Below are 16,332 nucleotides of genomic sequence, written 5' to 3'. Positions count from 1 at the left end.
CTGGAATATGGTTTAAACATCAGCAAGACCAAGACGGTGGTGATGAAAGTGTATGGGGAAGGAGCAGAACCAGTAGTCAAGTTAAATGAAGCCCAGCTGGACAGCGTTCCAGTTTTCAAATATTTGGGTAGCATTCTATCAAATGACAACCTAGCAAAACATGAGGTGAACAATCGAATCAATAAGGCAACACAATTTTACCACCAGGTAAGACACCTGCTGTGGGATGAGCAAATACTCATGAAAACAAGTCCTATTATACACCAATATTTACATACAGTCTCGAAACCACAACACTGACCAATAGAGATAATTCCAAACTCCAAGCAGCTGAAATGAAATTTCTATGCACTATGATCCAGAAAACCAGGAAAGATAAGATTAGGAATGAGAAAATTAGAGAAGTAGGAATAGATGATTCTCTCCTCAATAAGATTCAGATATCAAGACTGAAGTGGTTTGGTTACATGGAGAGGATGCCAGTTAACAGAACTGCAAGGAAGGAATTTGACAGAAAAGTAGAGGGAAGACGACCCGTGGGAAGGCCACGAAGGAAATGGATAGATTTAGTTAAGAACGATGTACTGCTGAGAAGTCATGATAGGGACAAGTTGGTGGAGGAAGAATGGTACAAGGACAGGATGAGATGGAGGAGGCTCATATACAACACGCGGGAAACTGGAGATGTTTTAGGATGATGATGATGATGATGAAAACTGGGACTAGTTTTGACCCCCATATATTTTGGGTCATCTTCAGCCACGCTACAATTGTAAGACATATGCACACATGTAACCAATAATAAAGTGTTTATGTGTTCATATGACAAACTGTTTAGTTTCAGCATTATTCTTGTAGCCCTATGTTTCTCCACCAGTATTATGGAACATTGTGCCCTAATTACAGTGAGAGGAATGGGGTATGATAGTGGTAATCACTAACTGAACTCATGTTATTTTGCTTCAAACAATTCTTTTGAAACACTGTATACAACATCTGCTCCACACTATTATAATGTAAGTCATTGCATATCTTAGTACTAATTTGATGCAATTTTCTTCTTTCAGATCAGGCTAACGAATGGGCAGGCCTTAACTCAAACCTTTGGTTCAAAGGAACAACTATCGGCCGTGAGGTTGTATGTTGAAATGAACAGGACCGATGGTGATGGACCGTTCTCGTTGATGACGAACTTTCCCAAAAAAATATTTACAGATGATGACTATGAGAAACCTTTGGATATACTTGGTAGGTAGTGAGCCTGTAAAAGTTGTTTATATAATCTGTATAAACATTTGAAAACTCAGTCATTAGTTAAAACTTAGATCCCTCACTTGTATGAAGTGAACCTCTCGGTCGCTTGTAACAGCCAACAGCTTACCTACTTACAATGCAGTACTAATGAGAAGGAGTGTTCAAACAGGAGACTTGTGCAGCCAATGTCTGCTGCAGATCAAAACATAAAACCAACTTGCAGCAGACAAAAAGGAAAGCGATCAAAAAATGGATGATAGATGAAGTCTTGGACTTCATGGAAGAACAAAAAAGGAAAAAGGGAATAATATAGGAAATTCCTAAAGAAATTACTAGAAAAAATAAAGGAGCAAAGGAATCTTGAGCAGACCCCTTGGTGCTGTGTGCCAGCACTAGGTTTGAGCCCCATTTCATCTCATTAACTCCTTTGATGAGGCCACGACACATTCATCTCACTTCATAGCGGAACAAGGGTTGGACAAAACCAAAACGTGATCAGCGAAGCATTTAATCATTCAAACTGACAGAGCTACAGTACGTTAGAACTTTCAACGTTCATTGAGGTGCAGGTCTCGCTCGGTTTTCCTAAAAGTAAACCAAGGAAGGTAGTATTGGCATGCTTCATGGTATCTGCCAACATAAGTTGTTCATTATCGTACGTACCTCTTAATTTTCTTCTCTGCCAGCATTGCACATCACGACCATCTGCATTTTCAGGTTGTCGAAAAGAAATCTCCTTCGAAGGTCGCTCAGTATTTTTTTGTACTGGGAGAAGCTCTTTTGTATGTCGGTGTTTAAACATAGTCAGTTCACTGCTTCTTCACCTAAACCATATCCACTACCATCTAAGAGGGCACATTGTTGCATATCCCTACCTTACCAAGTTCGTTCTTCACTGTACCTCTTGCATTCTGTCCTCTGCTATTCCCAAACTCTCAAATAATTCTAAACCAGCACTTTCTAGGCAAGAGATAGTTTTCGGCAGATCTCTTTAATTTGAAGTGATATATACTAATTTTCCCAACAAACCATTGGAAAACAATTCCTTTGCAGTTTTTATTGACGATGCCTCGCTACTGTTAAATGCAGATACAATTATGTTTGATATTAATCAGTCAACATGAGGAAAATTGTGTGCAACCCATGAGCGAGACATGTAGAGTATCTTTAAGTCCCCTTGCTGCTTTCACCACGCACTACGTAGTAGACTTTTTACAAAACGTTGCTGAAACCTCACATTGAAAGGAGAGCAAAAAGTCTTCAAATTCTTAATGATATCACAAAAAAAAGCCGAGAAGTATGTGCTGCCATGGAGAGGATGCGGATCTCTCGGTATAGTTTGTTGGTTTCAGGCAGCTGGAAACGATATTGCGCATATCGTTCTTGGAATGGGCACAGTTGATAAGCATACTCGGCTGCTGGACTGCGTGCTCTGAACGAGTGACAGTGTAAGGGAACTCTGTGGCTCTTGTGTCATCAGTACTGCATAACGTAAATTAACATGTTCTATTCAATGTGACGTATTAATTAGAAACATATAATTGGGCTAAATATTAATGCACAAAGTTCTGTGCCCTAAATATTTAGCGTATAACTGTGAGAAATGTACAAGTGAATAACGTATTCTTGTTTCAGAAACATACATTAACACATTTTATGTAAGTTTTAACGTCCATTGGCGTGGTAAGAAAGCTGAACATGAATACAGTTTTCTTCAATGTAGTCCCATCTTGCCAAATTAATCCTCGGTCTGTTCATGTCTGATTTCGTCGTATTCACTTAGTCAATCCTTGTTATGACCACTTATTTCCAACCAGGAAGGAGGGGGGGGTTCTAGCCCTACATAAGTTGCAACCTTGCTTTTTCAATAGAAAGTGCTGATTTTAATAAAAATAGATGTTAATTTTTCCAGTCCCATTTACTCCCTTTTCACACTGACCTCCCAGTGTGTTCGTCCTACCTCTCTTTGTGTGGCTTGTCTTCACACTGGATCATTCCTTTAAGTGGCATAATGTTGTCCATCTCAAAAAAAAACTGTATAGAATGTAATTTCATACATTTTTATCATAGGAGAAATAATAACGGAGATGTTTGCAATTATTATGTATGTCCTGAAAAATACGCATTTAATGTTGGGGCTGTACCTTAATTAAGGCCACGGCCGCTTCCTTCCAACTCCTAAGCCTTTCCTATCCCATCGTCGCCATAAGACCTATCTGTGTCGGTGTGACGTAAAGCCCCTAGCAAAAAAAAAAAAAAAAAATACGCATTAGAAAATCCAATCTTTTATGTTCTATCGTGGTAATGAGTCAACCGGCGATGGTGGTGTATATCAGCACAACGGACACCGCTCACTGGCATCCAGAAGATTGAATACCATCAGAATTAACAAACACAACCTGCAGAATTTTAAATACCTAAGGTCCATTGTCACCTCTTCTGATACCCACAATTTGGCTCAAGTGGTGACAAGTCACTGCAGTCCTCTGCAATAAAAAGATGCCCCAGAATCTATCAACAAAAATTTACACCACCAGGGTATGCCCAGCAGCCGTTTATGTCGCAGGCTGTTCGTATATGGCGGTGAAGATGCTTTGAATGGATTCTTGGACCGAGGGTGAGAAATGCAGACAGGGAAGCTCGTCTCCGTTGTTACAGTCACATAATAAGAAGCAGTTGTGCAGTTTCACCCGGGTGGAATGCCGATAATATCCAGGCCGGCAACAGACCAAAATGGAAGAGAGATAATAGGAAAGTAGAGGTCTCGACCCCAATCTCCTTCTCTTCTGCTAGATGGCATTACTTCTTATCTGTCAGAAATTACAGTAAATATATTTAAAAATTTTGATCAAAAGTTGAAACTAACAAGTGTATGGCAAAAAAGTAAAGAAAGTGTTCCATTGGGGGGTAAAAAAGTTCAAATCTTAAGAAAATGTGACAGTAAATTGCCATGTTAGTATCAATCTAGATATTTTTCCATTCAGAAGTGTTGAACATCCCATTGTAAAGAGCAACAAGAGTGTCTCAAGTTGTGCTGCGATATTCCTAAAGAGTGGGTAGCTGCTGACAAGAGAATCCTTTTGTTTGCAGAATATGTTCATTCTATTTCAAAGAAGAGGGTTTTGAAAGAAGTGATCTTCTGCAAAAACCAAATTTTGTGGAGTGCAGTAAATAGCTCCAAATTTATTGAAGGCGCTTTTGAGAGGATTGAGCAGCGTGTCAGAATTCCAAAATAACTAGCGTCTCATACCTACAGCGGCCGAGCTTTCAACCAGGTGTTTTTATTCTTAATAAACCATCATGGTTTTTTGATGACCTAATGAGTAATGAACCACTCCCTTGCAAATGGGAGTTGCTTGTGCATGTGTGAAGCAAGGAGCTGCAACAGTTTCTGAAGTTTGGTGGCAGAGTATAGACGTGTAGTATCTGAGTATTTTAAGCTCGCCACTTCAGTTTCACTGGTAGAAAATATGTTGTTTCATTTCATGAAGTTAAAAGGGAATCGAGAGAAGGTGTGGCTAATAAGTCTTCAGCAAAATGTGCACAAATAGAAGTTGAAGAAAGTGAAGATGATGCAGGTAAGACATTTAATTAATTTTCAATTTTTGCTAAAAAATGTAGAGAAATAGTTCAAAGATTCAAAATACTCTAAAAATTCCTGCCTATGCAATGTCCAGTAATGTATACCATTACATTCACTAGTAATCTTCTTTGTATAAAACAGAAAACTGAATATCACCCGTGCTACCTTTACCTGGGGAATTCCTAGGGCATTTGGTGACTTGCCAACGGACTCGCTGGGAAATTAGGGAGTTTTGGGTCAGGCTACGGAATGTGTTAATTTTAAGAATGGGGGATATTACAGGAACCACACACAATGTGCATTAATGCATATAAAGTCGAAACTGTTAAGACGTCCCTCTGGTTATTAGTCCCAGGCCATATCCTATTAACATTTCAAGCAGTGATAACGGAGTAGTCAGTCATCACATTGTAAATGTCTTTCTGTCGTAGGATCCGACATCACTTTCCTTTGTGCGTGTACGTCAGTTTCAAACTTGGCTTACAGCAGCACTCTCCTAAAACCACGTGACCGGTCAAAATGTTTTACACCGAGCTCGGTAGCTGCAGTCGCTTAAGTGCAGCCAGTATCCAGCATTCGGGAAATAGTAGGTTCGAACCCCACTGTCGGCAGCCCTGAAAATGGTTTTCCGTGGTTTCCCATTTTCACACCAGGCAAATGCAGGGGCTGTACCTTAATTAAGGCCACGGCCGCTTCCTTCCCACTCCTAGCCCTTCCCTGTCCCATCATCTGTGTCGGTGTGACGTAAAGCAAAAAAAAAAAAAAAAAAGTTTTATGTTCCGCACCCAGCTGGCCGCCAGGCTTCTGAGAGTGGTAGATAGTACATTATAACAGGTGCAAGCGGAGCTCGGAAACATCTGTGAGAATTATTACTCTGGCATTCAAAGATAAAGGGTAGGATTCTCCACCTGTTCAATACTACATTAAAATATGATATAATTAAAATATCACATTTTTAGGTACCTGTTTCGGCATTTTTTATGCCATCATCAGCCTAGGGTTAAGCAAACAAGGACGTTGAGTAAATTACATATGTATATACACAAATAGACCTTCTGAAATATCTAGCAATTTATAATCGCGTCACAACATAAAACATTTGACTGCACAAATATCTACTATATATATCATAATAAAGTTCTATATACAGCTCTTTGCATTTCTATCACCTGGTAATGTTAAATGCTGTAATTGTGTATAGAATTATAGTAGCCACAAGTTTGTATAAAATCTTCTTTCTTGACTATCTAAACAGCTGATTAAAATTAGACTATTGACCTTGGAGCAATATATAAAATCTTTTTGAACGTTGTATCATGAGAGATTTTAGCATATATACATTATTAGCTAATTTTTCAGAGTATTACTATATAGTATAAAAGGGAAGACCATTTTGTTGTCCAATGTTTGTAAAAAAATAGTTCCTCATGGATTATAATCAGAGAGCCATCATAAATTGGTCGGACCTTTAGAAGCAAGTGAACCAATTTTTTTTCATGGCATGTATCTTGCTTAAATCTTACTGAAATAGCTTGAGTTAGTAGGGTATAAAATAGTTTTTGGACCTATATTTCAGTAGTATATTCAAACGTGAATGGACTGAGGCCGTAGGTTAATGGGTGCGAGTTCATGAGAAACGATGTTTTCAGGTGGTCAGATGTAACTCTGGAAAGATCTCGATTCAAACGGACCTAAAAGAAATTGAATACTGTGTAAGTATGACGTAAACGGATCGAGAAAGGAATCAGGCAATTTTAAAAACTCACCTCAAGCACCACGATACCGGCGAGAAGTTAAAGCAGAACTGGCGAACGGTGTGTCAGGCAACAAGCCGCACGCATCAGCGGGGAATCGGGGCGTGCCTGGTAGGTGGAGGGGGAGGGGAGGTCGCAGGAACAGGCGAGTAAGGGTCGGGGGCGTGGATTCCGGTAGGGGTAATACGCCAGCGTGTTGCAAACTGTTTTATATACTGGTTGATCTTTTGGAATTTTAAGCTTGCTAATAACTGAAATGAGTATATCAAATAGGATAGTAGGTTTTTCGGACAGTTCATTAAGATTAAAATTAGGGTTGTAGTACTGGTCCAAATGAAGGTCTAAAAGAAGCGATGATATCTAAATCATTATTGATGCTGTAAAAGCTGTGTTTGTAATCACGCGTATGCTGTCCTATTGCTGAGAATCTTTTGTATTTAATGGCATTAATGTGTTCATTGTATCTGATTTTGAAGGATCTCCCTGTTTGCTCAATGTAAATGCTGGAACATAATTATTATGTTCAAACGTAACCTTAAATTTAACAGTGTAATTGTTTTCAATTTTTTAGCACGTTCTCTCTTTGACTTTTTTTTTCAGTCCCCACAGAAATGTCCTAACCAGTTTTGGCTGTATTGCTGATAGGAAGCACACACAGTGTGCATTAATTCATATATAGTGGAACCTTGAATATCCGTTTCTGGAGGGACCACGAAATAAAAAGTATGATACGAGAAAATGGAAAATGTTGGAATGAATTACAACCAAATTTGACTAAACATCACAGTAATGAAATACAATTATAATCTTACAAACACTGCTAAACCAAACCAAACTACAGCTCTAATGGGCTCTGGCCTAGCTAGCAATCACTACTCATCCCGAAGGCCTGCAGATTATAAGGTGGTGCATGGACAGTGTGACAAATCCTCTCAACCGTTATTCCTGGCTCTCTAGACCGGAGTCGCATTCCACCATGAGATAGCTCCTCAGTTAATGGTAATCACATAGGCTGAGTGGACCTAGAGCCATCATATCCAGGTAAAAATGCCTGACCTGGCCAGGAATCAAAAGCTTGAGAGGCAGTTGACCACGGGCCTGGCTTCAAACATTAATTACAGGAGTTTAAAAAAATATTGATACTTGACGTTCAGTTTTACCGGGGAAACTTCGGCAGTTTCCTGTGAAAACTTCTTTTAGGTCAGCAATTTCAGCCAAGCTTGTCAAAAAAATCTAATACATAACGCCAAACCAAATAACAATCGCTCACAATCTAATCTAATCAAATAAAGCACATCCGATACAAAAGCACCCATCATGAAGGCAAAATCCATTCTTTTTTTAAATTTTAAATATCTTCCACTCAAGGTATACATTTCTGGAGGTCTTGTACCGCATAAATTAGGCCTACATTGACTTTTAAAGCATATGTTAAACTCAAGAATATGGTTTTAAATGTAAGTATCGATTCTGAAAAGTTCTCAAATGCATTATATTGAATTTGCCCGTCCCTAGTCAGGTGCTAATTGGGAAGAGGAAAATATAATCAAAAATCCAGAAATGTTGTCATATTGGTGACCTGAGCTCAGCTGGAGACACTCGTGACTACAGTACTCACAGCAAACGATACAAACATTTCATACCGGCAGCTTTTATAGGGACATCTCCGTCTTATATTAGGCAATCCCAAGAGTTCAGTTATAAAACGTGCAACTTCTGTCCTACATAATTGTTTTCCTGTCTGAAAGCCATAGTACACTGAGAGAAGTGCCAAAAATCTGTTTGGCGATACAATCGAAACAACCTCGGACATAACAAGTATGAACATTTGACAGAACTCGTTTGGTCTTCTAGTAGAGCTGTCGGTCTTCTTCCAATCATCTCGGCCACTCTGCTCTGTGATTTCCGAGGATTGCTTAAATAATACCAGCTGAGTTAAGATGGTCCCGATCGCTTCCCCAGTATTGTATTTGCTCTAACTACTGAATGACGTCAAGATCCGTAGGTACGTCGTCGCCATCCTTTCGTGAGATACTGTTTCTTGAAAAATGCTTAATTGAGGATTTAGCGTTGATGGGGTTGAAATTTCTGGACGGTCGATATGGGAAATCATTTCTTCGAGGAACGTTTAATGTGGTACTTTTAAAACACTATTTAATTAGGATGCTCGCAGGACCACATAATTTGAAGGAATCGTGTGGGAAAACGTAGTTTCTAGGAACGGATAATCTAGGTCCCACTGTATTGCACGTCTCTTCTGGTTCAGTTGTAAGAACGAAATAATAAATATACCACCACTAATCCATCTGGGAAATACGGTATTAACATGAATTTGATTCTTTTTCAGGTACCATTTCAACCAGATCCAGCCCTCACACTTCTTCTGATGAGAGAAAGGAAAATAAATCAGAATACATTCAGCATATGTAGTTAGATCAACACCAATACAGTAGTAGATGGGTAGAAGTGAGAAGGAAGCAGCTGTGGCCTTAATTAAGGTACAGCCCCTGCGTTTACTTGCTGTGAAAAAGGGAGCTGCTGACGGGCTTCAAACTTGCTATCTCCCGAATGCAAGCTCCCAACTGTGCGACCCTAACTGCACGGCCAACAGAAGTAGTCTTTGGATGAACTAGTAGCTTGTTTTAAACTCGCAAAAAATACTGCTTTTGTAGCAACATTGTCAGTTTGTTTGATTTGCAACAGCTCCCTTCCAAACAGAAGGGAAATTAATGGATTTCTATTGGAAGCTATTTACGAAGAGGAAAAGAAAACTTGTTCCCTTATTCTGAAAAATCAAAGTGTGTGTGTGTTCACAAAGAACCCCTCACCATGAAAATAGGACACATCTGGTATTTGTTAACAGCACTGAAAAATGTGAAGAGAACTTCATTCTGTTCTTACAGATAAAAGTGCCTATATTTAAAAATGCATCTGCTTGAAAATGATGACGATTTGGATGTCATCACTCGTGGATGCTAAACATTCAGTTTCCTAAAGTGAAAGAACATTCAGCATCAGTGTATACTGGTGCCTCAAGTGCTTACTTTACAACTATTGATAAATCACTGCAAACACAAGTTGATAATTTTGTATTGAAATGGAATGTAGAAGTCTACTGAGTCAGTTTATGATTGCAAGAATCTTCAAACGCAATTTCGTTCATCATCATCATTTCCCATTATCCAGCTGTAGCCAGGTAATACTGCATTCGGGATTGTGTCCTTCCATCTCCTTCCTTGCAGTTGCATTTCCATCACATTCTTTTATCACTCATTTTGCTTTATTTGCCCAAACCACCTCCTCTATTCTATCATTCATCTTTTCCACTCCAATTTCTTCCTGGATTTTCTCATTATTTTTTGTCTCTTCTACTGTTCTGTATCATACTCCTCAAGAACTTCATTCCAGCTGCCTGTATTCGACTCTCATTGTCCAAGTTTCTGCTCCATTAGATTTTTTTTTTTTTTGCACATAAGTTATTTAATTTTTCCTTTTCTTTTAATTTTTTCCATAAAGAATCGCTAAGGAGTGCAAGTGTACGAACTGTGGGTGTGGCGATGCATTGAGGGGTATGAGGGAGCAGTTGGAGAGTTTAAGGGAGATAATCAGGATTCTCACAGAGGACAGGAAAGAAATTAGGCCTCCCTCAAACAATGTACAGGTTACAGCTGGTGTAAAAGAGGGATGGGAAGGAAAGGGGGGAATTGTAGAAGACAGGGGTCTAATGTTTTACGGGGAAGGAGATTGCAGGCTAAGGGCTCTATTCAGGATCAGAATTCATGACAGGTGTCTGTGAGAAATCGGTACGAGTCACTCCAGGTAGAACAACAGAGGGAAGATGAGGAAAAGGGAACTGTTGCTGAGATGTGTGGAAGTAGGAGGAAGCTAAAAGGTAGGAAAGGGAAATGTAGAGTAGAGGATAGGCAAAGACAGGTGGAACAGGGTCATGGCAAGGAGGAAAGGGAGGAGGAAGTAGCTTCTGCAGCTATCAAGAAAGATAGGACTGACCAGGAGGGGAGGGGATCAAATGAGGTGGGTAGGGTTGAGGCTCTGGTCATGGGGGATTCTATCGTTAGACATGTCGGGAAATTGCCTGGAGGAAAGGGAACCAGGGTAGAGTGTTATCCAGAAATTAGCTTGAGGCAGATGTTGAGGTAACTCAAAGAGAAGGAGGAGGGGAAGGGAAAAATGTGGTAGTGTGTCACATTGGTAGTAACAACATAAGACATGCTGGTATAAGTACCAACATAGTTGGGGATGTGAGGGATCTGGTATATGCAACACGGGTGAAGTTTAAGGAAGTAGACATTGTTGTCAGTGGAATACTGTGTAGGAGGGATACTGACTGGAAGGTGATTGGGGATTTAAATGAGACTATGGAGTGGGTATGTGGGGAAACGGGGAGTGAAATTTCTAGATTCTAATGGGTGGGTAGGAGATGGGGATCTGCACTCAGATGGCCTTCACTTAAATTGCAGTGGTACATGTAAGTTAGAAAATTTGTTTGGAAGGGTAATAGGGAGATACATTCAGAGTAACTGGGTGGTCTAGGGAGTGGTGATAAGGCAACGGGGAACTGGAATTCAAGTAGGGAAGACATAAAAATGTTAGTGCTAAATTCTAGAAGTATTGTAAAGAAAGAAATAGAATTAAGTAATTTAATAAATAAATATTTACCAGATATTGTAATAGGAGTTGAATCATGGCTGAGAAATGATATAATGGATGCAGACTTTTTCTCACGGAACTGGAGCGTGTATTGTAGAGATAGGATAGGACTGGTGGGAGGAGGAGTATCCATTCTGGTGAAAGAAGAATTTGTAAGCTACGAAAAAGTTAAAGATGACAAACATGAAATTCTAGGTGTAAGGCACTTTTCTAAAGATAATAGGCAACTTGATATCTTTGGAGTGTACAGACTGGGAAAGGGCAGCGCTGACACGGATTCAGAATGTGATTGTACCGGGAGATCTGAATTTACCAAATGTCAATTGGGAAGGAAATGCGAGCGACAGGAACCATGACCAACAAATGGCAAATATGCTAACATGGGAAGGAAATTGGTTCAGAAAGTGATGGAACCAACTAGAGGGAAAAATATCCTGGACGTGGTGCTGGTAAAACCAGATGAGCTCTATAGACGAACCAAAGTAATAGATGGTATTAGTGATCACGAAGCTGTTTTTGACGTAGTTAAAAATAAATGTGATAGGAAGGTCTTAAAAGTAGGACTATTAGGCAGTACCATATTGCTGATTAAGCAGGCATGAGGCAGTTTTTTAAAAGTAACTATGATCGGTTGAAAACGGTAAATAAAAATGTAAACAGACTCTGGGATGAGTTTAAAGCAATTGTTGAGGAATGTGTAAACAGGTTTGTACCTTTGAAGGTGGTAAGGAATGTTAATGACCCACCTTATTGTAATAGAGAAATAAAGAGACTAAGAAGGACGTACGAGGACGGTTTGAAAAGTTCTTGGAATCACCGCTAGATGTCAGTGCTAGAGCAACGAGGTTCCCGCGCAATAATCGCACATCCTTTGTGAGTGAACACGTGGCGCGTCAGAGCTCTAGCTGCAGGAGTGTGGTAGTGACGACTCTTTGTTGTTGTTTCCGCGTAGTGATTTGTGACAATGGAAAAAACTGAGATTCGAGCAGTGATTAAATACTTTGTAAAGAAAGGTATGAAAGCAAAGGAAATTCATGCTGACTTTCAGAACAAACTGGGGGACTCTGCTCTTTCATTTTCAACTGTTGCCAAGTGGACCAGCGGGTTTAAATTTGGACGGGAGAGCTTGGATGATGATCCGCGTAGTGGACGGCCAAAAAGTGTTACGACCCCAGAATTTATCACAAAAGTGCATAAAATGGTCATGGAGGATCTTCGACTGAAAGTGCGGGAGATTGCTGAAGCTGTAGGGATGTCTTCTGAACGGGTATATTATATTTTAACCGAAGAATTGGGTATGAAGAAATTATCCGCAAGATGGGTGCCGCGGCTCTTGACATTGGACAATAAACGCACCAGATTGGAAATGTCCGAACAAAGTCTGGCCCATTTTCAGTGCAACCAACAAGATTTTTTGCTCCGGTTTGGGACTACTGATGAAACATGGGTCCACTACTATACCCCAGAGACAAAACAGCAGTCAAAGCAGTGGAAACATGCTGATTCACCACCACCAAAGAAAGCAAAGGCAGTGCGTTCAGCCGGAAAGGTGATGGCCTCAGTTTTCTGGGATGCAAAAGGCATTCTGCTGATAGATTATCTTCCTACTGGCCAAACAATTACGGGGCAATACTATGCAAACCTCCTAGACCAACTACAGGAAAAGATATGCGAAACAAGGCCTGGTTTGGCAAGGAAAAAGGTCATCTTTCATCAGGACAATGCTCCGCCGGACACAGGTGTTATTGCCATGGCAAAACTTCATGAACTGGGGTACGAATTGTTGCCACATCCACCTTATTCACCTGATTTGGCACCATCAGACTTTCATCTATTCCCCAAGCTGAAAATTTTCTTTGGTGGATTGAGATTTTCTACAAGGGAAGAACTGACATCCAAATTGGAGAGGTACTTTGCAGGCCTGGAGGAATCTCATTTTCAAGATGGGATCAAGGCATTGGAACATCGCTGGACTAAATGCATTAGTCTACAGGGAGACTATGTTGAAAAATAAAACCAGTTCCACCAAGGTAAGATACTTAATTCTAGTACATTCCGAGAAGTTTTCAAACCACGTACGTACAGATTGGAAAGAAATAGTTAGAAATGGCTGTGGAAGTAAGGTGAAATTGAAGGAACTTGCTACGAAATAGATTCTAGCAAAAAGCAGCTAAGGATAACGTGATGGCAAGCTTAATTGGCAGTCGTACAAAATTTAGTGAAAAATGGAAGGGTATGTATAGGTACTCTAAGGCAGAAACAGATTCCAAGGAGGACATTGCAGTAATCATTATTGAACAAGGAGATTGTGTATGTGAGGATCTTCAGAAGGCAGAAGTATTCAGTGAGCAGTATGTAAAGATTGTTGGGATCTCGCCTAACATCTCTTCTTTTACTCCGTGAACGAAGCATCTTTATTGTCTCCGTTAGTAAAGAGAGGTGTGTTTCATTAACCTCGCTCTCCCATCACGAATCACGAACTCGGGAAGTCAGGATACTCACGTCACGAAACACTGAAGTTTTGCTTAAAACATTTACATTTCTAGGAGCTAACAGTATAGTGCCACAATAACGCGTCACAGACAACAAGAGAAGAGAGATAAGTTCCCAGCTAACACTACATTTTATTTTGAACCCTTGCACTATATCTTGAATGTCTCGAGTAGCTGTAGAATTACAAAATGACTTAAGTATATGGTTAGATTACATCGGACCTGCGTGCAGCCATCTTGTTAACGCATCTCCAAAGAGGTTATCTGGTAGAAACTCGATGCACTAAGAGGATTCTAACACAGTTGAATTGACACGTGGCGCTATCTAGCGGACAATCGAGGAACTATTTGTACATTGGTCATCTTGTCAGAAATCAATGAATTGTTAACTTCGAATCTAATATTCTATCTATCTATCACACATAATTATGGCTCAACCTACGCAGCTGGACAAACTGAAACAAAAGCGCTCTACTCAGCGTTCAAACGTCTCTCACTTTTCTAGGTAGATAAGTAAATTTAACAATTCCTCACCAACTGACGAAGTAGAACACAATTTGGATAGACTGCAGGAAAGTTTTAGGAATTTAACGCTTCTGGGCGATGCCATTCATGATCTCATAGCCGACGACAAGTACGAAAACGACGTTCAGACATGCGAAGAGTCCAGGCATGCACTTAGCAGCAAATAGCTTCACTTTAGGTCCACAGTCAGCTTCATTCACAGCCACGCCTCAAGTTAAATTGCCGACTATCAGGTTAGAACCTTTTACGGGGGACATCGAAGCGTGGCCACATTTCTCGGAACTCTCCCGTGGACAAAAACCCGACAGTATCTACTATCAGTAAACACGTCTTTCTACAGGGATACCGAAATGTTTGGTTGATGGAATATCCGTCACAGCGGAAACATATGAACAGACTAAAGGAACTCTTCAATCACATTATGGAGACAAAAACAGAATAATTCAGTCTCACTTAGGTTATATCGAACACCTCCAGCCCGCAATTTCAGACAACCCTGATGTTCTCAATTCCACATTTATAGAATGTCACCGAAGAGTTCAAGCCCTCACCTCGCTAGGAGAAAATGTGGACGCGTATGGAAAAATGTCAGCTCCGAAAATTCTCCGTGCCTTCCCGACGATCTTTGCCAAAAGATCAGAATTCGAAGAGAGCAACATTTCACGACCAGTGGAATTTCTTAACGACGAGATTGAGAGTGCCTTGACCAGAGGGGATGTTTCTGTAACCGACAGAGCAAGTAAGTCCAAATCTACCAACAAATGACCACCAAAATTCATACTGTGTGTTCTGTGAGAATAGCGGCCATTGGGGACAAGACTGTAAGAGAATGACAAACTTGAAGGAGAGAACTGAGAAACTGAAGGCTACGAACAGATGTTTTCTATGCCTAAATCGAGGACATAATGCACAACAGTGTGTTAAACGAGACAAGGCAAGTGCACCAAATGTAAGAAACACCACCATGTTTCCATGTGTGACGACGAAGCAACTCTACCTACTTCCGTGGGTAAAATTGACGTCTACACTCCAAACTTCACATTTCTTCAGACTGCACGAGTGTGGATAACGGGACCAACTGGGAAAAGTAAACTTACTCGATGCATTCTAGACGCCGGAAGCCAGTTGAGTTTCATCGACACATCCTTGGTTGATTTACTCCAACTTGAGGTTACTGACAAAAGAAATCTTGTAGCGACTTCATTCGAGACATCTCCTTGCATTATAAGTTCCAGACGACAGATCAGATTTGATATTACGGGATTTTCCACTAACGCCAACCTCAAACTCTCGGCCTTTGAGAGCAATAATACGTATTCACGTCATCCAACAGTACCACATGACATTAATGCACTGGCATCAGTAGGTAAATTGAGGCTAGCCGACCTGAAGGATGATTCATGTGAGCTTCCCATCGAAATTATCATCGGCGCAGACCGTTGTTGGAAGGTCGTGAAGATAGACCAACCAATTCGAGTAAGGTCATCTTTAGTCCTCCTCCCAATGGTATTTGGATGGGTCCTCAGTGGGAATAGATCAGACACTACAGTCAATCAAATTACAGTCCAGCACATCTCTCTCTCCAACGAAATAACAACCAATAAGATTTCTCATGTAGCAGATGATACCCTACAAACATTCTGGGAACTGGAAGCCATCGGTATCACAGAAAATCAAGAACGTGTATTGACAACTAAAGACAATACCATTCTTCAGGAATTTTATGAATCTTATAGGATTGAAGATGGCAGAAGAGTTGTAAAATTTCCCAGAAAGAAAGACGTCCTACTCTCTAACAATCTATCCATCGCAGAGAGACACTTCTATAGCCTGGATAAGACGATGCAGACAAATGAAGAATTTAAGATTATTTATCACCAATTGATGCTTAATTACATTTCGAAAGCACAAGTAAATATTGTTTCTGCCGTCGACACAAGCAGAGAGATATTTTATTTACCCCATCACGTGGTTAAGAAAGATAAGAAAGGTAGCACTAAATTTAGAATCATTTTTCACGCTTCCTAACATGAAAAAGGTTATCCATCCCTCAATG

The 16,332-nt window shown here is 40.2% G+C and overlaps 1 protein-coding gene across 1 annotated transcript in view; it reads left to right on the top strand.

The window, feature by feature from the left end:
• Window positions 1-16,332, top strand: part of LOC136881187 (UBX domain-containing protein 1) — a 334,080-nt gene that overhangs the window by 285,195 nt on the left and 32,553 nt on the right. The window contains exon 6 of the mRNA XM_067153870.2: window positions 1,068-1,248. Coding sequence (XP_067009971.1) covers window positions 1,068-1,248 — 181 coding nt within the window. The remainder of the gene's footprint in view (window positions 1-1,067; window positions 1,249-16,332) is intronic.

The sequence above is a fragment of the Anabrus simplex genome, chromosome 9 (assembly GCF_040414725.1).
Source record: "Anabrus simplex isolate iqAnaSimp1 chromosome 9, ASM4041472v1, whole genome shotgun sequence".
In the NCBI taxonomy this organism is placed as follows: Eukaryota; Metazoa; Arthropoda; class Insecta; order Orthoptera; family Tettigoniidae; genus Anabrus; species Anabrus simplex.
This window is presented reverse-complemented; position numbering and strand designations above follow the sequence as displayed.